Here is a 24,598-nt window from a genome sequence, read left to right as displayed (position 1 = left end):
AGTTTTTTTTGCACAGCCGCTCCAGTCGACATCCTGTGGTTTTGAGCTGGCGGAGGTCAGAGGTGAACCAGGGGGCGGAGTGGGTAAATGAGACTGTGCGAGTTTTCAGGGGAGCCAGGGCGGTGAGGGAAGAGGAGAGGCAGTTGTTATAGTGATTCACCAGGTCAGCAGGGGATGGGGATGGAGGAGGGCTGGGGTAGGAATTGATCAGGGTGCTGAGATCTGTGGGTTTAATATTTTTAATATTTCTGAAGGAGATGCGCCGTTGTTCTTTGGTTTTAGAAAGGGGGGCCTGAATGTCGAAGAGCACAGCTTTGTGGTCGGAGATGGGGAACTCAGTGACAGCCAGGTTAGTGGGAGTGATACCAGTGCAGCAGAGTAAGTCCAGTATGTGACCTTTGTTGTGTGTTGGAAGGTTGACATGTTGTGTGATGTCGAGGCATTCCAGGAGTGAGGTGAAATCATTTGCAAAAACATTGGATGGGTCATCAATGTGGATGTTAGTCGCTCACGAGAATAACAGTTGGGGACATTGCACAGACAGATGTTAACAGTGATGAGAATTCAGTGAGAAAAACAGCAGAGGGCAGCAGGTGGTCTGTAGATGGTAACAATGATAGTGAGTTTGGGGCCTGTGAGTTTTACGGCTAAACATTCAAAAGAGGAGTGGTGGGGGACAGTGACAGCAGTGACTTTAATGTTCTCACGGTACAGCACAGCAAGCCCCCGCCCCCCTTCCAGTGCCACGGGGTTGACTAATATAGGCATAGCCTGGAGGGACGGCTGCATTGAGCTGGGAGAAATCATTAGGCAGTTGCCAGGTCTCAGTGAGGCATAAACAAATCTAGCTTTCTGTCAGCAATAAAATCAGAGACCAGCAGGGCCTTAGTGATCTCACGTTGAAGAGACATCATTTCAAGCAGTTGAGTGGTGTGTATGTGGCTGCTTTAAGCAGAGGGGATAATACACTGTGATTGACAGCACGGGCATTGCGTGGGGGGCGTGATTCAGTGAAAAAGAAGGAACGGATTATTTTGTTACTGTACTACTGTGTGTGTTCAAGATTTCGTCCAGATCCGCGGTGAATGTATCTCTGTCGTGTTAAGATGCTACGATGGTGGGCAAACATAGCTGGAGGGGTTCTGGAGTATAACCGGAGACGTGAGTTAGTGATAGGAACAACATTGATAGGAAAAACAGAAGCACAAATGGAGGGAGCCAATGCAGGGGTTGGTTGGGGAATTGGAGGAGAGGAGAGGTGAAAAGGTGTGCTACTCTTCTTTCTTGTTTCTGGTCCTGGGTCAGGCTGTCTGGGTATTGTGATGGGGGAGGGGGTAGTTGGTGTAGTCCGAGACATGAGTAGAGGTGGGCTGCGTTGTCGGATTGAGTCAGTGACGGTCGGACTAACCTTACATACCTTTCTCTTTCTGATCCAAGGACATGGGCACCAGGAAAGAGATTTCAGGGTGAGCTCCATGGAGAGGGAGAGCAGACGAGCACCGGCCCAGTTAAGGTGGAGACCGTCTTTCGCAAAGATATTTCTATTTGTCCAGAAGGCCAGGAAGTTGTCAATGTAGGTGATGTGTTTGGAGATGCAGTATGCCTTAAGCCAGATGTGGAGGCTCCTTACGCGACTGAAGATCATGTCTGTGTATCTTGGAGATGGAAAGGGGCCGGAGACGATGAGTGTTTTACCAGTTGCAGCCGCGGTGGTGATGAGAGTGTTATAGCTTTCTTTGAGCACCTCTGTGCCTGATGTCATTGGCCCCAATGTGTATGATGACGGAGGAGATCTGTGGACGGTCTTCGATGAGGTTGGTGATGCAGGCGTTGATATCCAGGACCGTATCACCGGAGAAGGAGCAGGTTTCACCCTTGGGAACAGTGACATGGCGCACCATGGAGGATCCAATAACAAGCACAGAGGGAGGAGGAGGTGGGGGGCTGGTGGTGGGCTTGTCGGGCCTGGATGCGGCCGCTCGACAGATCTCTGGCTGGTGTGGCCTCTGGGTTTGATGTAATGGGCGGGGGTGGGAATGCTGGGAGGAGGGGAGGCGATCCGCTCTGCGCTGCGGTGGCCAGGTCAATGGGAACGCTGCTCCAGCCTCCGCAACCCCTCTGGTTCTATGGGGTGGCTGCTCTAAGTTTAGTGACAAGAGTAATGGAATGGCAGGAGTGGGGAGGAGGGCTGGTCTGGACTGTGCTTGTTGGGGCACAAGGACAGCTGCTTCACTCAGCGCACATTCTCTGAACTGAGTACCTGTTTTCTGTGTGTATGGGTGGCAGCAAATGGGGGGTGAGGGCTGGGGTCCTGCCCCGTTTCCTGTCGTTGCGCTCGACAACAGTCCAAGGGTCTGATGACAGTGGGGTGGAGCATGATTGCTGTGGGCGAAGACTGTGGTCAGAACCAGGCCAGGGGCCGGAGGGCTCTGGAGCTGTAGCAGTGGAGTAGGTGGTGAGAGGCAGTTTGGTGTCAGGTGAGTCAGGAAGCAGTATGTCCAGGAGTTGCTCAGTCTGGTGGATAGAGTAGAGGGTGGAGATTCTGCTTTTCAGCTCTATGATGGTCTGGTTGAGGTGAAGGCAACTGGGACAGTCTGGGGAGTTGGGGTGCGGTGTCGTAGTTTCCTCTCCCAGGAAATCCCTGGACTCTTCATCCAGAGCTGAGAAGTCGATCACGGACCCCTCCATCGTTACTTGTTGAATGTGTTTTCCCAGTGTTAGTTAGTTCGGTAACGTTAGATAGCTAAGATCACCCGGCGTTGTTGATACACGCAGCAACGTTTCCCTGGCAACGGGCTGGAGAGAGCGTGTGTTATTTGTTGAATGAGTTTTTCCAGCGTTAGTTAACGTTAATTAGTTAGTTCGGTTATAACGTCAGATATAAGTTAGTCTATCTATCTCTTCAGTCCTGTTCCAAGATGCACAATGAGAAAGATCTGAGAGAATTGTTGAATAGATACACAAATGTTCTATTATCTGTCTCACTGTTTTTGGACAGATTTCCAGCGTTAGTTAACGTTAATTAGTTAGTTCGGTTTTAACGTCAGATATAAGTTAGTCTATATCTATCTCTTCACCCCCCCTCACAGTGAGCTGTGGTGTTCCACAAGGAAGCATACTAGGACCGCTACTCTTCCTAATTTATGCAAATGACATGTCGTCAGCCTGTGACTGCAACTTGTTCCTGTTTGCGGACGACTCAGCCCTGCTGGTCTCTGACAAGAACAAGTTGCAGGTTGAAAAAACCCTCAGCTCGGAACTAGGCAAAATCTGCATATGGCTCGCTGATAACAAACTATCATTACACATGGGCAAAACAGAGTCCATTCTCTTCGGTTCAAATAACAAACTCAGCAAGACCGACGGCTTCTCAGTTACAGTGGGTGACAATATTGTCACAAGGAACGACGAAATTACCTACCTGGGTTCCATCCTAGAGGCAAATCTTTCCTGTGACAAAATGGCATCCAATGTAATAAAAAAAGTCAACCAACGAACTAGATTCTTGTACCGGATCTCCTCTCTGGTAAACAAGAATACCCTGAAGACTCTGGCAGGAGCACTCATTCAAGGGTACTATGACTATGCGTGCACCTCATGGTACCAAAGCACCTCAAAGGCGCTTAAAACAAAATTACAAACATCACAAAACAAACTGGTCAGACTACTACTTGACCTGAACCCCAGAACCCACCTCACCCTGCCCACTTTGACAACCTAGGATGGCTTAGAGTAGACGACAGAGTACAGCAACTTGCAATGGGCCTGGTCTACAAGATACACTATACGACCGGGGTGCCCATGTACATGTCAAAATACTTCCCAAAGGTCAGTGAATACCACAACCACTACACCAGAGGAAGCTCAACAAATCATGTTAAACCCAGATTCGGCTCAAACAAGGGACTAAACACGTTTCGCAATTATGCCACAACAATGTGGAATGCCCTACCCAAAGCTGTAAAGGAATGTGAATCCCTGCCCACATTCAAAACCGCTCTTAAAGAGCACCTACGGGAGGCTGCAATTCGAAACTGGCCACCGTAAATGCCCAAAACCCCCACCACCTCCTAATAGACAGTCTCCTCCCCACCGCATGTATATATTCCCTCCCTGCCGTATGTATATTTCTCTCCCACCCACCCACCCCCTCCTAATGTACAGTCCCCTCCCCATCATATGTATATACTCTGTCAGGATCTAGGGGTAACAGTACTGTATATTTGAATACCGTTTATGTCACAAATGTATCAGTACTAAATACCTATATGTCCCTATGCCATAAATGTCATGTATGTTGTGTATGTCATAAATGTCTATATGAATTGAAAATGGGGGACCCTGATGGAAACAAGACAAACGTCTTTCTCAGGTCTGCATCCCCTTAACAATTGTATGTATTGAACCGTACTGTATTGTACCATTTCTGCAATCTGTTAAATAAAGTTTTCATTCATTCATTCATTCAGTCCTGTTCCAAGATGCACAATGAGAAAGATCTGAGAGAATTGTTGAATAGATACACAGATGTTCTAGAATGTTCAGTGAGCTGGATGCAATCCTACCTGGAGGGGAGAGAACAGATGGTAGAGGTAAACGGTACCCATCCCACTGTTTAGTCGTTATGCCAATTCCCAACCCCCTTCCTGGTTGTTGCGCACTCCCCCCTACTGTTGGTTCGGGAGGCCGGAGACTGTCACATGTGTATCTTGTAGACCAGACCCATTGCAAGTTGCTGTACTCTGTCGTCTACTCTAAGCCATCCTAGGTTGTCAAAATGGGCAGGGGTGAGGTGGGTTTTAGGAGTAAGGTCAAGCAGTAGTCTGACCAGTTTGTTTTGTGATGTTTGTAATCTTGCTTTTAAGTCTTAAGTGAGTAAAGTGAGTGGTAAGGTGAGTGTTTGTTTAAAGTAAGTGTGTACATGTGGATGTGTGTGCAGTGAGTGTAGATGATGGGTTGTTACATAGTGTCATTGTCATTGAGCATCCTGATGGCCTGGGGATAGAAGCTCCTTCTGAGTCTCTCTGTACTGGCCATGAGACTCCGGTAGCACTTGCCTGACCGCAGCAGTTCAAAGAGGCAGTTGTTTGGGTGACTAGAGTCTTTGATTCTTTTCTTAGCCTTGGCCCTGCAATGCTTGTTATACATTTCCTGGAGAGTGGGAAGCCCACCTCCAATTGTGCGTTCGGCTGAACGGGCCACTCTCTGTAGTCTGCTGCGGTCTTGTGCGGTGCTATTCCCAAACCAGGAGGGGATGTTACCAGTCAGGATGCTCTCTATTGTGCATGAGTAGAAGTTCTTAAGGATCTTCTGACTCACTTTGAACTTCCTTAGGCTCCTAAGGAAGTAGAGGCGTTGCCGTGCCTTCTTTACTACACTGTCAATGTGTGTGGTCCATGTCAAGTCCTCGGATATGTGGACTCCGAGGTACTTAAAACTGTTCACTCTCGACTGGTGCCCCGTCGATGCTGAGGGGGCTGTAGTCCCTGGCCCCCAACCTCCTAAAGTCCAGAATCATCTCTTTAGTTTTGCTGACGTTCAGGGAGAGGCTGTTCTCCTGATACCACCGTGCCAGGTCCTCTACCTCTTCCAGGTAGGCCCTCTTGTCGTTTGTAGAGATCAGGCCCACCACGGCTGTGTCGTCAGCAAACTTAATCATTGTGTTGTTGTTCCGCTGTGCCACACAGTCATGTGTGTACAGCGAGTAGAGAAGGGGGCTCAGAACACAGCCCTGGCGGGCCCCTGTGTTGAGAGTGATCGATGAGGAGGTGCAGTTGCCTGCTTTCACCACCTGAGGTCTTCCTGTCAGGAAGTCCAAGACACACTGGCAGAGGTCATAGTTCAAGCCCAGGTCCCTGAGCTTGGCTATGAGTTTGGAGGGGACTATGGTATTGAATGCTGAGCTGTAGGCGGTGAATAGCATTCTTATAGTTCCCCTGCCTTTTGTCCAGGTGTGATGCTGCTGTGTTACATACATTCCCACCTGGGAGCTGCCCAGTACAACCACAGTCTGACACTGTTGGCCACTAGGAGCTGCGCAGTACAACCACAGTCTGACACTGTTGGCCACTACCCACTAGGAGCTGACCAGTGCAACCACAGTCTGACACTGTTGGCCACTAGGAGCTGCCCAGTACAACCACAGTCTGACACTGTTGGCCACTACCCACTAGGAGCTGACCAGTACAACCACAGTCTGACACTGTTGGCCACTAGGAGCTGCCCAGTACAACCACAGTCTGACACTGTTGGCCACTAGGAGCTGACCAGTACAACCACAGTCTGACACTGTTGGCCACTAGGAGCTGCCCAGTACAACCACAGTCTGACACTGTTGATTGACCACTAGGAGCTTCCCAGTACAACCACAGTCTGACACAGTTGATTGACCACTAGGAGCTGCCCAGTACAACCACAGTCTGACACAGTTGATTGACCACTAGCACTCTACAGACTTAAGGCCATGCTCAAAACCGTTATGTCTGTCTGTTCTCTGTCTGCTTGGCTGGCCTGCATTTTTTCCCCTTATTGTTTCCTGTCTTTATGTTTTTAATTTTTTCCTGGGCTGTGCCCTGGGCCGATTTAACTATTGGTTGAGGGGCCCGGACTGGCCATCGGGAGCACCGGGAGTTTTCCCGGTGGCCTGGCCTGCACAGATAAAAAAAAAAAAAAAAAATTGCCAGGCCATTGTTTCTAGTTGTGGCGGCGGCGCGGCGCGATAGTTAGATAACCTAGATGGGTGGGGAACAACCAGGATTTCACTGTCTGCACAAAGTTGGAGAACTTACTCTCGCTCTCACGCGGACACACACACACACAATGGAGCCGTGCTGCCGCTTGTGATTGGTGGAGGCGGGACCAGGCGATACAACTGATTGACAGCGGAGGCGGCGAATGGAATGGCAGACAGCACTCAGATGCAGAATAACAGCCAGGCAATGAGCCAGGTAGTGAGCGACTCGGGAGAGATACAGTAGAGCGAAAGTCAATTAACGTTGATGTCAAGATGGACAGTGGAAGAAAGAGAAAGGGTGGAGGAGAGAGGGATAAAACAAAGAAAAAGAAAGGCCCTTACAGGAGAGAGTGGTTAACGGTAGGTTATGTAGATAACCTAGTTATATTAGTATTGGCTGAGCGTTCCGCTCTGAGCCGTATGAGATATTCTATCTCCTATGATACCTAATGTATCTCCCTACGAACAAAAAAATACATGCACCACACCTGTATGGGGCTCCGCCCCCATGGTGGCACCGCCCATATAGCAGTGACGGTAGTCACCACACACCCTTCCTCGCCAAAAACCCGTCCCAGGAAAAGATTCCTCAAGAGGGAACTCAGGGCCGCGCAGAGCGGAACGCTCAGCCAATACTAATATAACTAGGTTATCTACATAACCTACCGTTATATGCCGTATTTGCTATCGCGTTCCGCTCTGAGCCGTATGAGATATGGGGAAGAGCGGACGCGAAGCCCGACAAATGTACCCCCTGAGGACCCGTAAGCCCACATCAAGGGGTGCGGGGAGCCCTGTCACCCCATCCTCCCTAATGAAGGGGGGGCGCAGTCAACCCCACCTGAATGCGAACAAGAGGGAAACTAGAACCCCTTGAACACACCGTACAGGCGGAACCACGTGTGACTCAACACACTGTGGCCCATACCCATACACTCCTGCTACCCGACCAAAGGACGGGAAGCAGGAAAGGCCACAGACCCCAGAACCGCCTGGGAGACAGAACCCCCGGTCATGTCCATGAGGAAAAACCTTACAAAGGAGCCCGGGGAGGACCATGAAGCTGCAGCACAGATGGCCTCCACCGAGGCCCCACCCAGGAGAGCGGCAGAGGCAGCCACCCCACGAGTGGAGTGCGCCCTGACGCCCCCAGGGGGATCCTGCCCAGCCAACGTGTAGCAGAGGGTAACACCCTCGCACAACCAATGGGACAGGCGCTGCTCCGACAGTGCCTTACCAGCACGAGCCCCACCGTAACAGACAAAAAGCTGGTCGGTAACCCTGAAATCCTGAGTACGGCTGAGGTAAATCCCCAAGCACGGACTGGACATGACAGGTGAAGGCCCGCATCTAACTCACTAGTGTGAGGAGGAGGACGAAACGCCTGAACCACAATATCCCGGGAGCGGAAGGAACTCCGGATATTCTTAGGCACGAAAGCAGGATCAGGTCGCATAGTGACACCGCAATCGGTCCGAAAAGACAGGCACTCTGGACGTACCGAGAGAGCACAGAGCTCACCTACGCGTTTAGCGGAAGTGACAGCCAGAAGGAACGCGGTCCTGAAGGACAGCTGTCCCAACGGCGCCTGCTCGAGCGGCTCAAACGGGGCCAAGGACAACCGACCGAGGACCAATTGAAGATCCCAAGTCGGAGCCAAGGAGCGTTGCACCGGCTTAACGCGTCGAGCGCCAAGCAGGAAACGCTTCACAAGAGGGTGGCTGAACAAGACATCCCCTCAAACCCCTCATGATAGGAGGATATAGCTGCTGCATATACCCTCACCGTCGAAGCCGACAGTCTATCAAGGAGAGACCGGAGGTAACTAAGGACAGCATCCAGGGGGCAGGAGACTGAGTCCCGGCCCCCCGCCTTACACCACACTTGGAACATACGTCATCTGCCCGCGTAAGCGAAGCTCCAAGCAGGAAACGCTTCACAAGAGGGTGGCTGAACAAGACATCCCCTCAAACCCCTCATGATAGGAGGATATAGCTGCTGCATATACCCTCACCGTCGAAGCCGACAGTCTATCAAGGAGAGACTGGAGGTAACTAAGGACAACATCCAGGGGGCAGGAGACTGAGTCCCGGCCCCCCGCCTTACACCACACTTGGAACATACGTCATCTGCCCGCGTAAGCGCGACAGTGGAGGGAGCATGCGCATTCCAGATGGTAACACCATCAGGATCAAGAACCTGCGCCCCTCAACGTACCCGTCCCAACAACTGACCTAACAGATGTATGGGGAAGAATCCCTGGCGGCACGGCATCGGTCCCAGACCCGCCTGGCCATGTCCAGACGCAATCCTCACCCGTCAGGATGAGGGCCGCCCCGCGACAGTACACCTGCACCCACATTCTCCCTGCCGGGGATGTGGGGAGCCCTCAGGCCGCGCAGATGGAGGACGCCCATAGCCAGCCGCCCGCCGCCTGGTGCAGACAGGGGGAGCATACTCCTCCCTGTCTGTCGATACACGACACTGACGTCGTATCGTCCGTCCTGATCAACACCATTTGTGGACCAGAAGGACCGCTTTCAACACCAACACATTGAACGTAGCGCAGACCGGGCAGCATGGTTTGCCAGCTGCCCCCTACTGCGTTGGCCCGACGCATCACCAGCGAGGGAGGCGTCGGTGAAAACGCGACGTGAGACAGTGCCGTAACCGTCCTAGGACGGAACCTCCCGAGCGTGTTGACAACACGCTCTGAGATGGATGCCCATAGCCCTCCAACCGTTGACTGGGAAGAGGAATACTCTACATCCAGTCTACAGCAACCCCAGGCTGGTAGAGACCTGCCTGGAACGAGACCTGACGATCCACCTTGACCGCGAAGGACCAGAACGTCATCAGGGCAGAACACTCCGTAACCCCGGACGACGCAGAGGCCCCAGTGCGGCCTCCACGCACTTGGTGAAGATGCGGGGAGCCAGAGAAAACCGAACGGCAGCCTCTGGTACTCATACGCTAACCCTGCAAAGGAAGCGTAGGTAAGCCCTAGGATGGAAGATCGGGGATGCGCATACGCATCCTACAGGTCTATGGAGGAGAACCAGACCCCCACCTGACAGTGTTCAACAGGTAGGAGACGATCCAAAAAATGCTGAACCTTCCCATGGGACAGGTCCAGCCTGGGTCTTACACCCCTCCCTCCCGACTTCTCGGGCAGAGAACACCGGGAGGAGAACGCCACGACGATGGCTTGCTTCGTCCACAGAGATTGGATCTCGTTGACCAGAGCTGTCACAGCTGGAGACCCCGACAATAGGGTCTGTACCAAACCTGAAAACGGGTGGGGTTGTGTAAACACAAGTCCCCGCCTCAGCGTTCTCTCCATTTACCTCGACATATGATACTGCCGTAGTCATATGTGACGACACTCCCAACGCACCCGCCGTCACGTGGCGCAGGTCCGCTAGGAACCGTAGATAGTTGGCCCGGTCCCCCCGCTGTGCGTAGCCAAACCTGGAACCGTGCGAGGAGCGCGTTCCGTGTCGGAACACCTGACCCTGACACCACCCACGAGGCAATCGCACCCAAGGGGGAACCCCGACAGAAAGGGCCGGTCTGATACGGGGGGCTTCCGATGAAAAAAGCCCCCCCACTGAACACCCCTCCAGAACATGCTGAAGGAGTTGTTCTGCAGCCGGACATGCAAGGTGTAAGGCCCCCATGGGTTCCTACACACCGTAGCCCTGCAGTGATATTACTACCACCCCAAATCATGTGAGCTGCGACCACTTGCCAATATTCCAGGAGTGGGAGGCACCAACATGATACCAGGCCTGGCGAAGGCGAGGCCGGGGAAGCCTGCACTGTGTGCCTCAAAAGGTTTCGAGCCCCCCTGCTGACAACACTTAAGTTGACAGACGTAACACCAGGCTCAACCAACACAGATCAAGGTGTGGGAGCCGCTTGACAGCACAACATTCTCACGGACAGACCCAGGCTCAGCCATAAACTGGGTGTCAGCCCCTGTCCCCATGAGAAGCGAAAAGGGGGGCCGCCCGCGCATCAACGAAGGCACGCGGCCCGCAGCCAAAGGAAACAATCAGAGCCCACTTCTTCCGCTGGTGTTGGGGAAGGGAGCGATCGGAGAGCGGGCTGCTCGCGGCAGGACGGTGACGGCTTGTTTGTTCAAGCCGAACCCATCCTACATGGCCGATCCCTCGGCCGCCAAGGCTGTCGGCCTTGTGGACACCTGTCGAATCGACGCCCAGGATACCTCTGGCGGGGGAAAAACATGGCCGCCTGTCGAGGGCCCCGTCATCGCCGCTGACGAGGCCGTGCTCTCTCTTCTTCTGGCTGCGCGGTGTGAGGCGGTGTAGGGCCTAGGACAATACCGCCCGCGCTCCAGCAGAAGACCAAAATCCCCTGCGGAGAGGGGAACCCTGAGCGGTTATAGCTTGCGGCTGGGTCAAAGCTAATAACGTCAACAACCTCGCGCGATGTGTCGACGTCGGCTGGCCCTCAAGGCCCCTCCACCAGACACCATTTTTCGAATAGAAAAAAACAGCAATTCGAACACAGTTCTAATCGTTGCCAATTCCATACCGTGGCGGTACAAGCCTTAACAGCCCACCAGCCACTCGCCAGGCCGACCCACCCATGGTGTCGGCCGGGCGGGGCATTGTTTCAATATATCAAAAACAAAGGACTGATGTTAACATGGAGCACCAGTGGTGATTGCAAACAGCACCCTCCACTGTGGTGTGCACCATGAAAGGGTTAAATGAATAAAAGAGCTAAACCACAAAAAACTGTAGAATGAGCAAACCCATACACACAAAGTTTAAGGGGAGACGGACCAGACCCGTCTTCATTCAAAATATTCACAACAGGACACCAGCCCTAGTTTAGCCCATTTACCGAAAAAGGTAAACAAAGCCCCCCCCCCTGCACTACTCCCCCAGTATACCGATTGACCGTCAGTATGAATGGTTTGAGAGGAGAGAAAACTGTAGCAAGACAGACCTTCTCATAGCAGAGTGACAAAACGAAACAATAGCCCCCTACACAGGGCCGCCCCAGGAGGTGGGGGGCCTCGCGTCTAAAAACGCACAGGGCCTCACATTTCTCCCAGGCGGCCCTGCCCTTATACTACTGCAGCCTAGCGCCAGGCGATGTGGAACCCAAGACAACAATTGCCTGTGCACAGACACGCAACATGTTTACCATGTCGGCTGGACCCATAGCCCCACTACCCAACGCCAACCCAGATGGGAACACCGTTCAACAAACCCCGCCGGAACACAAGGTAAAATACCTGGCTAGGAAACCTAGCCACGGCCTACCCTGTTGTCAACCCATTTACCCGAAAAAGGTAAATAGAACTCAGCAAAAAAAACCACAACAGCTACCGACTGACCTTCATTGATGAACCGGGCAAGAGGAGGGAGAAGTGACAACATCTCACGGCGGAGACATTAGAACAGCGTAGCAGTTAGCAGTAGTAATAGCATGCGGCATTAGCGATAGCATGTAGCATAGCTTTAGATGTTTTAGCAGCACGCCCAAGACAGCTTGGAAACCGTTCCCTGCAGAGAACGTTCACCAAACCATCCTGCCCCCGGCGCCAACACACAACATGGTTGTGTTAACAAAACAAACCAGCATTACTAACACTAATACCCATGCCTGAAGACACAGGGCCTACCTGAGTACAAGCCGGCCCGACAGCCAGCCTTGTACAGCTGAACCTCGATGTGCTGTCATCAAACGAGGAACATCAACACAGGCCCGTCGTGTCGCCGAAAACATGCGTCGAAGATGCCAGGGGCCAGCAACCTCCGGTAAGCTTCCAACATTATGACTCTGATCTTTTCATCCTACTAGTTATCGTACGGTGCACGCATCCGAGTACGCTGGGACGAAAATAGAGGAAGGGTGTGTGGTGACTACCGTCACTGCTATATGGGCGGTGCCACCATGGGGGCGGAGCCCCATACAGGTGTGGTGCATGTATTTTTTTGTTCGTAGGGAGATACATTAGGTATCATAGGAGATAGAATATGTCATACAGCTCAGAGCGGAACGCAATAGCAAATACGGCATATAACTGTATTATAATAGTAAATAGAAAAATATGTTGTGCTCTTGCTTTTTTTCTTTTTGAAGGTGGATTATTAAGGACTCGAGCCACCCGAACAACTGCCTCTTTGAACTGCTGCGGTCAGGCAAGCGATACCGGAGTCTTAAGGCGAGCACAGAAAGACTCAGAAGAAGCTTCTATCCCCAGGCCATCAGGCTGCTAAACGAACAATAAACACTATGCAACAACCATCAAATGCACACAGCACACACACCCACACTCACTCAAACAAACAACACACTGCAGCACCCACTCTCCACACTTTAGATCACACAAACACACTTTACACTTTATATTTATTGATAAAGGATTTGCACTACAACTCGTACACCTACTGTAAATTGTACCTAAATTGCACCTCACCCCATTTCTGCCTTGCACTATATAGTATTGTATATTAGTACACTGCACAGTATTGTATATTATATGGTAACTCAGTTATGTCTATTCTGCATCGAACATTGTACATATGTCTAAACTGAACACTGTGACCTCATTTTTTTTTTACTTCTAATTTTACTATGTTATTTTATTTCATACTATCTTGTCTTGCACAGTCTCTGGAGCGTAACAGTAAGAAGCATTTTGTATAAAAGTATTCTGTACTTCTGTATGACAACTATTAAAGAAACTTGAAACTTGAGAGAATAGCATTGCTAGTGCCACAACAGTTTTATTTGAGGTCCATAACAGTACATTGTACTAAGCAATTGTTGGCTCATTAGTTTGTGATTCACATGCACAAAAATTCACCAGAATGCAGGAAATTAAGTCTTTGTAACAAAAAAAATCCTGGTGGGGGACCCCCAGACCCCCCGCTTAAAAAGTGGCCTGACTGGGGCTATATTTCGCGCTATATCTCCCGGTATGAATTATTTCCCCAGTCCGGCCCTGGGGCGCAATATAAATAAATGTATCATATCATCATCCGTGGCTCTCCTCAGCCAGGCTGAACATAGCTAATGGAGACAAAGCTAGTGTTTTTTTTTCTTCTTTCATACAGACCACAAATGAATACAACATTTCAATATTTCAAATCACGACTCACATGGCACACCGGCCAATTCAGTGTTGGAATAATCGGGGTGATGGAACCACCGCGCAAGAGGCTGAAGGCACCAGAACCTGTCTCTGTCCCTGTTTCTTTTACACCTGCAACCTATTGTCCTCTCTGCTACTTCCCCAAGAAATTAGATGTAGAATATAAAAGGTATGTGGCTGTACTTCGTGAAAGGTACAAATACTGAGTTCAATCACTCACTCTGGTTGTTATTTGACAGGTGAGCCTACTCTGACTGACATGCTGTGAATTTCAAGACTGTGTTTGCGACACATTTGGCATTTTGTATTTTTTTTTTTTTGGTCCGTTGTCCAATGAAAATCAAGGCACATGTAGTATATTTAAATACCCGAGATACATAATTAGTGAGTAGGATTTAGTGTATCGTATTTATTATTATTTGTTTTTATGTTGCGTTTTATTCATGTATTTATTTATTTGCGAAGAAGAAAACGCAGAAGAAGCACGCGCCTCCAACGTACAGTAGGTGGCGGTAACGCGACTCGTCGGACGCCAGCCGCCGTCAAACAAAACAGAAGAAGAAGAAGAAGAGGAAAGCTGCGCAGCACTTGAACAAACCGCGAGCTCGCACTCATGCGGCTCGGCTTGTCGGGTCTTCCGCCAAAGCGAACGCTTCGCTGCTTCGCACCATCCGGAGCGTTTAGAAGTCTAGAGCAGTCGTCACCGGCGGCGGCGTCGCCGCAAGGCTCGCCATTCGTGAACGTCCTTGCTTATGATCTGACAGAGGTGCGGCAGAATTGGCAGGATTTTCGTCGAGGGTCAAGCCAAACGAATAAGGCAAAAAAACGGGTAAATAACAAGTTATTCACAGGAAAACCGGTTAAGTAAAACGCTCTATTTGTGCACCAAACGGAGCTCGTTATCAAACGACAGCTTAAAAACCGACACGTCTTTGGATGTGCCAAATATGGCTTTGCTTCCCCCGATTATTATTATTCGCATTGTGTAGCTGTACGGGTTGATGTTAGTCTTGCTGCTGAAACCCCAACGTTGCTGCGATTCGATGTTAAGATCTGTTCAATATATACACAATGCAGCAAAAAGGAAAAGGGCTGCTGCTGTGTCTGTCTGGCTGCGCGGGGCCCCGACTTCCTTTCTCTTTTAATTCCCCCCTCTCTCTCTCTCTCCTAAATCCCCCCTCCTCCTCCTCCTCATGTGTCAAAAAGATGCTGTATTTGTGACCGTCAGATTCATAACCGCATTATTGTTGCTTATTATTCTTTAATTTGACCCGTTTTCTTTTGGATCAGCGCCTCTTCTATATATAACAAGCTGTTTCGGCCTAGCGGCGGTGTGTTGTGTTGTGTGCATTATAATGGTGAGGAGGAATATGAACGGATCGAATGGGAAAAAGACGAGTTAAAAACAGCCTCAGTCATATAATGTATTGTGTTTGTTTGTGGCGCGGCGGTCTGTTAATCGTGTGTTTTTGAATTGTATATATCCACCACACAGGATGATGACGAATGATGAGCCACTTCGCTTGCGGTCTGTTTTCATGCCCCGTGAATATTTATTATTATTATTATTTCCAGACTAGTTGACCATCATAATCATTCACGTTTTTTTGTGTGTGTGCGGTGGAATAGCTTCTCTGAAGTGAGTCCATAATAATAATAGTTTAAGACGATCCAGGCAGAAAAAGGACCGAACAGAAGGCGGCCTTTTTTCTTTTTTTTTTTTACAAGCCATTTAATCCTTTCCCACAATGCACCGCGCGCGTCCATCACAGCCTGTACAGTAGTTCCTGTTCATTGTCGGCGTTTTTTTCTTCTTCGTTTTTACGCCTTTTTGTACGAACCGGTCCGTGATGGTCCTGGTTTGGTATAAATAACGGAGACCCGTTCACATTAATACATTATTTTTTTCTTTTTTTTTCTTTTTTTTTCCCGAGGGCGAATGGATATTTTATCCTCCGCATAGACATCCTTCCCCCCTCCTATTTCCTCATCACTAACGCCGTCCAGGCGTTGTCTTAGTCAGAACAGTGAGAGTAGGATTGTTTATATATATAGTAAGTGATTTGTAATTTTTTGGGAATGTTAATATTTGTGATGCTGAAGTGAAGTTACTATTATCTTAATTTTTTTGGTTTGTTTGTTTTGATAGGCGTATTGACCCCTTCATCCAGAGATCGCTGCAAGTGCCACTGAAGTATAACTGTCCCCAGGGCTTTCTTTGAAAGAAAAAAAAACGAAAACATCTGGTCCTGTCAAAATGGACGATTCGGAGACGGAATTGACTTCGAATGAGCCGGACACCCTGGGAGCAGAATTTATCACGGTAGAGCTGGACACGCAGCCTATAGAGTACGTGGTGAAGTGGGCAGAGGTGGGCTCTAAGTTCACCATCTCCTGTGTGAAGAAGGAGGCGGACGAGGACGCCACTCTGACCACAGAACAGTTGAAAGTAGTGGAGGAGGACGAGACTTTCTTTGCCCCCTACGAGGAGGTGTACCCCGTCGAACTGACGGAGCAGAGCGTGGAGATTAAGACGGACTCTGACGACGAGGACGATGACGAGGATGAGGAAGAGGGGCTCACGGAAGAGCCCGGCAGCAGCCAGCTGGACGGCGACACCGAGACTTACTCGGACCAAGTGGATTACGACCCTGACGAGAGACAATACCGGTGCAACTACTGCGGCAAGTGCTACAGCCACCCCTCCAGCCTCTACCGCCACCAGCAAACGCACACAGGGAAGGCCGCCTCCACGCCCGCACCCTCCAAGCCCTCGAAGCCCGGGGGGATTAAGGACGAGAGGTACACGTGCCCCCACTGCGGAATGACATTCAAAGGAAGCCGCATGCTGGGGAGTCACCTGCGTCTCCACGGCAAGCGCAGGATACACCCCTGCAACATCTGCGGCAAGGAGTTCAACCACAGCTCCAGCCTGTCGCGCCACCGGCTCGTGCACAAGAAGGGAAAGGGCGTCCCTAAGGACATGGGCGTCCCTCCCAACATGAGTCACCTGCGACGCCCGCTCAAGACGGGGAACAAGCTCAAGAAGGCCAAGAGGCAGCGGCAGCAAGCGGCCGGACGACAGCGCAAGCAGGTCATCGGCCAGACGCTGCCGGCGGTGATCCAGGGCCACGGCGGCGAGAAGTTCTACGCCTGTACGCAGTGCGACATGACCTTCAGGACCTCCACCATGCTGTCCAAGCACCAGGTGACCCACGTGAAGGAGCTCCTGCACAACTACACGCCGGGCAAGGAGAACCTGGCGGAGACCTCCTCCGACCTGAAGATCCGCCTGAAGCTCTGCTCCCGCGACAAGCCCAACTTCTACACCCTGTGCAAGAAGAACCGGCGCCGCAAGGCCAACAAGGCGTCCGCGAAGCGCCGCTCTGGGGGTGGCGGGGGCGGAGCCTCTGCCTCGGCCCCGGGGGGGGAGGACGACGGGAAGGGGGTGCTGCACGTCTGCGAGCAGTGTGGCAAGCGCTTCAGCCAGGCGTCGGGCCTGGCGCGCCACCACCAGACGCACAGGGCCGACGGGGGGCCGCGGGGGAAGTTCACGTGCGGCTACTGCGCCAAGGCCTTCGGCCGCCGGGCCGAGCTGCAGCTGCACGAGAAGTCGCACGCTCTGCCGTCGGGGAAGACCTACATGTGCACGGCCTGCAACAAGACATTCGTGCACTCGTCCAGCTACTCCAGACACAAGAAGGCCCACGCCCAGGAGGAGGAGAGGGAGAGGGTGGCCAAGCGACGGAAGAGGGTGGCCATGGACGACGGGGACCTGGACGTGGACGAGACGGCGCCTCTGGAGACGGACTCTGAGTGAGAGCGGCTGGTTCTCTCTCTCTCTCTCTCTCTCTACTGCCTCCCCCCTCCTCACCCTGCTCGCCTGTCACACACTCATAGCAGACAGAACTGCGGGGGGCGGGGCTGAGGTTTTTAGATCTCCAGGTTTTGGATCTTGAATTGTTATTTCTCTGGAGCAGGTGGGATATCCTATGGTCGTATATATGGCCATTAGAAAAAGATTCTTGGGGTTTGGATTAGGTTTGAGTGCAAGATAATACCCCCCCCCCCCCCCCCTTAAGCCACCTCCCGTCTCACTCTGTGCCCCCACCTCGACCCCCTCTTTTGTGTATTTCTTAGATTGCACTGTTCCCTGATTCCCTGGGCGAAAAAGATGCGTTTTCTGTTAACATTCCCTGTTGTGGTCATGGTTTAGCTGCAGGGTCAGATTGTGGGTAAAGTCGGGGTCAATTCTGTGTCTTGGGGATGATATGAAGTTGACCCCAGTATCCGTGTCACGAGTCGACCCACAGCAGGACACTATCTTTCACTATAGGAAGTCGGAAGAAGAAAACAATGGTATATAAACTCTCCACTCTTGTCCACGAATAATCACACAGTAATATTAGATTTGATCTCAGTTATGTGATAAAGGGTGAAGCTGCCTTGCCATCTTCCATCTCAACTCAATCAAGCCTGTTTGACACCGAGCTCTTGCTCTCTGGACAAGCCCAATGTGTCCTGGTTTCCATCAAGCTTTTGACACATTTTTGCCTCGATATTTCAGTAATTTATGACGCTCAAGAATCCACCAGTTAATTCCATGATTATCCTTCGTTAACTGACTGAAACACATGGCAAGTGTTCTCGCTCCTCTTTCTCTCAACACTTAACTGTAATAGTTTGTCGGTATCGATGACAATAACACCGTTTTGATTAGTGTTTTGATGCCCTTCCTTCCCTCTCTATAACAGCACTGGGTGACCAGTCTCCTGTTTTGAGCAAGTTCCTCGACAGTTTGGGTTATTTATGTTTGATGAATGCAATTCTTCTGCTTAGCTAGTTCCTACAGCACAGTGTTCATATCGGTTTACTGTGTCATAGCTTTCATATTCAACGTTCAACGTTGATTTTAAAGGTGCTACAAGTAAAAAAGAAAATTTCAACATCCACATATGACTGTGAAATTCATTTTGATAGTGTGCATAACGACCGTTAACAAAGGAGAAAGAATCCCAGCGTCCTCGAGGAGATCGGTGGTGTTGCTTCACGGTGTGTGTGTCTCTGCATAAGATCCCCCTCCGAATCGTGTGAATTCCTAAAGTTTTTCCAACATAAAATAAGCTTGAGAATAATAACGAGCAATTATGGGAGGGCGGGGCTTTTCTAGAGACCTTAAGGATATTATCGTAGGGTCTGGTGTGAGATCTTAACCAGAGATTATTTATAGTAAATGTGCTGACCTTCTCGGTGACGGGGGTTTGCTGGTGTCTCATTTACTTTCCCACAACCCAGTAACTAGAGCATCAGTTTGACAGTGATATTTCGATGTGATAATCCTACTCGTAGCAGCTTTAAGTGTTAAAATATGAAATCCATTTAAGTAATAATGAACCTCGTCTTTCATATTTGTCATAATATACCGCCTTAACCACCAAGTATAAAGATGTTACTCTCCCACATGTATGCATGATGAATATAACTTGAGAAATAGTTTACACGTATATGTAGTTTTTACATCTGCTGTGAGTGTGTGTTAGATATATTGCAAACTTATGAATTGAGATATTTACGAACGTGCCGTTTATTTTGACAAATATGCTCAACTGTCCCCCGCGTTTAGCTGAGGATTTCATATTTTAACAAAGTGATTTGTCTATTGAGGTTGTAGGGGAAACTGCACTACTTATTTATAAATTTGGAAACAAAAAAGATAATGTAATATATAAATGGTATTGAATGTGATTCGCTTAGAACGGCTGTAATCGGGGAACATCTATAGGTGGCAAAGCCTAGTCGCCCTTATTAAGTGCCACCATCACAGACCCACCACACAGGAACACGATCAAGTGCCCCCAGCTGCTTGTTGAGAAGCACCAAGGCCCCCCCAGCTTGTACACACGCACAGTGAAAAGAACTGAAGGTCCTGGACTGAAGGACGGGGGTTATTTGTCGGCTTAAAATATTTTAAAGTTATCTGTTTAAAAAAAAAGAGCTTAACAATCTCATGCTCAATGTGGCTTTTTTTTGTTGCTTTTAAGCACAATAAGGGGATCTGTCTGACCAGCGCTTGACCTTGTGAATACCATTTACTGTTTTTAAGATTGGGATTGGAATGAATTTAATTGTGACCTCCTATTTATGTCTTTAGGTGTCTGAGAATCGACGCCTAGGGAAGGTGTGTAGTTGCACGTATCGAGCACAGACCCACCACTATATTTGAAAAGAAAAACATATGAACTCTTGGTACTTTGCCTGTACTTTTTGTCTTTTAGTTCATGGTTTGTTTTGTTTGAAAAGCTAGAGCCAGGTTTGGAGTTGATTTGTGGGGTTTGGTGTTAAGAGTTTAGTTTCGGCCTCTTTTTCTCTCCGTGTTAAAATTGACTCATTCTCATTGGTTTCTTCAGCGACATCAAATACATCTTGGATTTAGGATAATTTTGTGCTTTTTCTTTTCATTCATTGTTTCCTTTCTGATGCAGCAGACCTACATCCTACAGTATAGAGAGGTGTATGTTATTGTATCGTGTTTGCCAATAGAAGAAATAAAAGTTGACATGTTTTGTCTTGCGTTTTGTAATAAACCTTTTAAAAAAAGAAAACACTTGTGTGGTCGTGTGTGTAATTGTTCCCAGTTGATTCCACAGTGTAGAAGAGTTATCGCACTTCTGTAGCTTCATACAGTAAGTTCAAGATGTTTATGTGAATTCTACAGTATGTGTTGGAAATGCATAATTAATACCAAGAGATGCATCTAGACTTGATAGAATAGAAAACTTTATTGCCATTTCAACACATGGTTGATTGGGATTTGTCTTGGTGCCAGCACATACAGTACATACATTATAAAAACATACAATATAAAAACACAAGAATACATGCAATACAATCCCACAATAAAAGTTTTACACAAACAATAAAAAAAAATGCTACAGTACCTAAAATAAATAGCTCAGTGTTCCAGTTTAAAGTGCATATTGCCTTAAAGTGCCTGTCGGCTGGTGCTAGCCCTTGTGGTGCAAAGTGCCTGTACATTTGTGCTTGAGTTCAGGTGACGGACAGCCTCGGGATATGTACTGTTTTTAAAAAACGGGATGTCCTGCACTTGAGACTTTGGAGTCTTCTGCCAGAGGGAAGGGGGTTAAAGAGGTCGTAAGCAGGGTGAGAAGGGTCCCTGATCACCTCCCCTTTCCGCCTGATTTGTGTGGCATAAATGGAGGCCACAGAAGGGAGATCACAGCCGATGATTTTTGACGCTGTGCGTACAGTTCTTTCTAGATGTCCCCTATCATGGACAGTGGTGTTTCCGTACCACACAGTCATTGAGAAGGTATAAGGACACTCCACAGTGGCTCTGTAAAAGCTGAGCATCGCCTCCCTGGACACCAAACGTTTTAAGCTGGCGCAGGGAGTGGAGCCTCTGGTGGGCTTTGCTAATTATGAGGCTGGTGTTAACTTCCCATTTTAAATTATCACATATGGTGATGCAGAGGAATTTAAAACTGTCCACCCTCTCCACCTGCTGGCCGTTTATGTACAGAGGAGGATGGACTGCCTCCCCGCGCCCGGAAGTCAACTATCATTTCCTTTGTCTTAAGAGATGTTTAAAAGCAGGTCATTCTCCTTGCACCATACAGCAAAGCTAATGATATATTTATCATTTCCATATCTTTATCATTCCAAAGTGGAAAATGGTTAAAAGAACACGCCAACATTATGGGAAATGTGCTTACTGTCTTCTCCAGAGTCAAGACAAGAAGATAGATACCAACATTACTGTCTTCAGAGTCAGACAATTGATTGATTGATTGAAAACTTTATTAACATTGCAGAATGGGTACAATACAGTACGGCTCAATACACAATTGTTAAAGGGATGCAGACCAGAGAAAGACTTTTTGACAAGAAGATAGATACCAACATTACCGTCTTCTCCAGAGTCAAGACAAGAAGATAGATACCAACATTACTGTCTTCAGAGTCAGACAATTGATTGATTGATTGATTGATTGATTGATTGAAAACTTTATTAACATTGCAGAATGGGTACAATACAGTACGGCTCAATACACAATTGTTAAAGGGATGCAGACCAGAGAAAGACTTTTCGACAAGAAGATAGATACCAACATTACGGTCTTCTCCAGAGTCAAGACAAGAAGATAGATACCAACATTACTGTCTTCAGAGTCAGACAATTGATTGATTGATTGAAAACTTTATTACCATTGCAGAATGGGTACAATGCAGTACGGCTCAATACACACAATTGTTAAGGGGATGCAGACCAGAGAAAGACTTTCGTCTTGTTTACATCAGGGTCCCCCATTTTCAATTATTAATGAATTGTAAGTAAGGGTGCAACTTGCTCTGTGCAATCCATTCTTTGTGGATCTAGCCCTAAGCATTTATTGGTGTGTTCCTTTAAAGGAAAACAACAAGTGATTTATTTTGCACATAATCTCACATACATCCACGGCTGGTGACAGGCTGGATGGCTGTGATGTCATGACCTGATTTTAGACACACAAAAATACATTCTAGTTATTATCATAACTTGAGCGTCCTTAAACAGACACTTAGCCAAACGACAATGCTGATTTATTTTGCACATAATCTCACACACATCCAAAACCTCTAAATATTTTTTTGGCACATTCATTTAGTTTGAATAATTATGGCCACCACCAGTGATCGGGGACATTTAATCCTAGCTTTGTGTTAATTACAGCTCCATGAAATGATGTTGATGAAAAAGTAGCAATACCTTGTCTTATAGGGACTGCTACCTTATCATTTCATCACAAAGCAAGGATGCATTGTCACAGATGACATCACTGGTGGCCACATTCAAACTCATTTACTCTCAATAACTGTCAAACTAAATTAACATGTGCAAACCCGTTTAGTGTTTGGAATGGATGTGTGTGAGATTATGTGCAAAATAAATCTGCATTGTTTTTAGGTGAAGTGCCCCTTTTAAATGATGTGACGTGACTGGTTCTCAATTGGGGTGTTGTGGCATGGATGGGGCCTGGCTAACCCTGAGCTGTTGCTCCGTTTATAGAAAATCTCAAAATGAATTCCTTGAAATCACACAGAAATTCAAACACAAACTGTGATTTTCATCTCCTTATTGCACAGAGTTCCTCTTTTCATGGCTGTGAACAAATACAATATTTTAATAATAACATTTTAAAATATGTGCTTGTTTTGAATGAATGAATGAATGAAACAAAACAGTCTTTTGTCCGAAAAGGAATAGGAAGAAATAATATGCTCCTTATTACAATTAACCCTTAACAATTCTTTCAAACAGTGTTAATTACAGAATATATTATAGGTAATATTAATAAATAATTGTTATTTTACAATCAATAGACTACTGTCCATCCAGTATGATACATGAAAATTTATCTGTTGACTCTTTTGTTCTGTAGATCAGAACAAAAACTGTCACAAAAACAAGACAAGTCATTAATTTCAACATCTTGATCATTTTTGATGTTTTTGATCACTTTAATTTCATCATCCAATCCAGAGAATTACCCCTCAAACAGAGATACACATGCTTTTCACTTTAAGTGCCGAAAACGTGTTTAGGCGTCTTTCCTAGCCATGCTAAAGTTGCAGAGGACGCCCTAACTCGTCTTTAATATCAATATTTAAAAAATCTGTGATCGAAATCATATTTTTCCTCCGCAGCCCTGAGACACAGTGCTGGCCTCCTCTCAACCCTCTAGCGGTTCAAGAGCGCCATCTGGTGGCCGATCGGCAGAAGCGCCAAACAGGAAGTCATGTGGATGAAGTGCTGATCACCCATATTACTTCCGGCCACTCTCTATAGCTCCCGCGACTCCATCTTGAAACACTCGATAATAGATCGCTCGCCCTAACTCAATAAACAACGTTATTTGGACGTATATACTATTATACAACCTGGAAATGGACCGGGTATTTCGACATCCCATAATGGAAAACTGTCTACCCCACGCTGATCGCCCAACGGCCCGCGGAGACTGGGGTGAGTTTTAGCGTGTAGTATTACTGTGTTCGACACTAACTGCTATGATGAACATTTGACCCACATTAGATGAATGGTATAACGTTGCCCACGGAATTATAAACGATCCCCCGCCCATCCGGTCATCATCAGATGATACGTAGAAACTTCTAGAAGCACGTCCATTTGAAATTTTTCATCTGGCACCGATCGCTACCAAACTGTATTTGATCATCAATATAATGCATTTGGGGCTATAAATCACGTTCTGGAGAAAGCTGCAGAAAGAGATGAAAACATACTTATACTTTAGATCATATTTTAGTATGAATATGTGAATGAAAAAGTTTAACGTTCATGCACCCTGAACAATACATATAGGACATTGAATGGGCCCTAATAATGGCAATCTAGCAATAGAATTTAAAAAGTTATAGCCCTGTAAAGAAGGGGAACTTCTCCATAGACAAATAGAGCTGGCAAGGGATGGTATATCATGAATTTAACCTTCGGCAGTTAGTAGTGCGAACACACTGTTGTTTTAAATTAAATCTCCCTCTTAAATCGGAGCCCCCTCTCTATCCAAGCACATTTTTTGAATATTATTATTATTATTATTATTATTATTATTATTATTATTATTATTATTATTATTATTATTATTATTATTATTATTATTATTATTATTATTATTATTATTATTATTATTATTATTATTATTATT

The 24,598-nt window shown here is 47.9% G+C and overlaps 1 protein-coding gene across 1 annotated transcript; it reads left to right on the top strand.

The window, feature by feature from the left end:
- Positions 1-14,580: 14,580 nt before the first annotated feature.
- On the top strand, positions 14,581-20,456 carry LOC311234528 (uncharacterized protein). Its single transcript, XM_084321770.1, has 2 exons — positions 14,581-14,700; positions 16,021-20,456. Exon 2 carries the CDS (start codon positions 16,129-16,131, stop codon positions 17,689-17,691), a length of 1,563 nt encoding a protein of 520 aa, XP_084177896.1. The 5' UTR covers positions 14,581-14,700; positions 16,021-16,128; the 3' UTR covers positions 17,692-20,456.
- Positions 20,457-24,598: the final 4,142 nt, after the last annotated feature.

This window comes from Notolepis coatsorum (genome assembly GCF_963971535.1).
Source record: "Notolepis coatsorum genome assembly, chromosome: 9".
NCBI classification, from domain to species: Eukaryota; Metazoa; Chordata; class Actinopteri; order Aulopiformes; family Paralepididae; genus Notolepis; species Notolepis coatsorum.
Note: the sequence above shows the minus strand (reverse complement) of the source record. Positions and strands in the feature narration are given on the sequence as shown.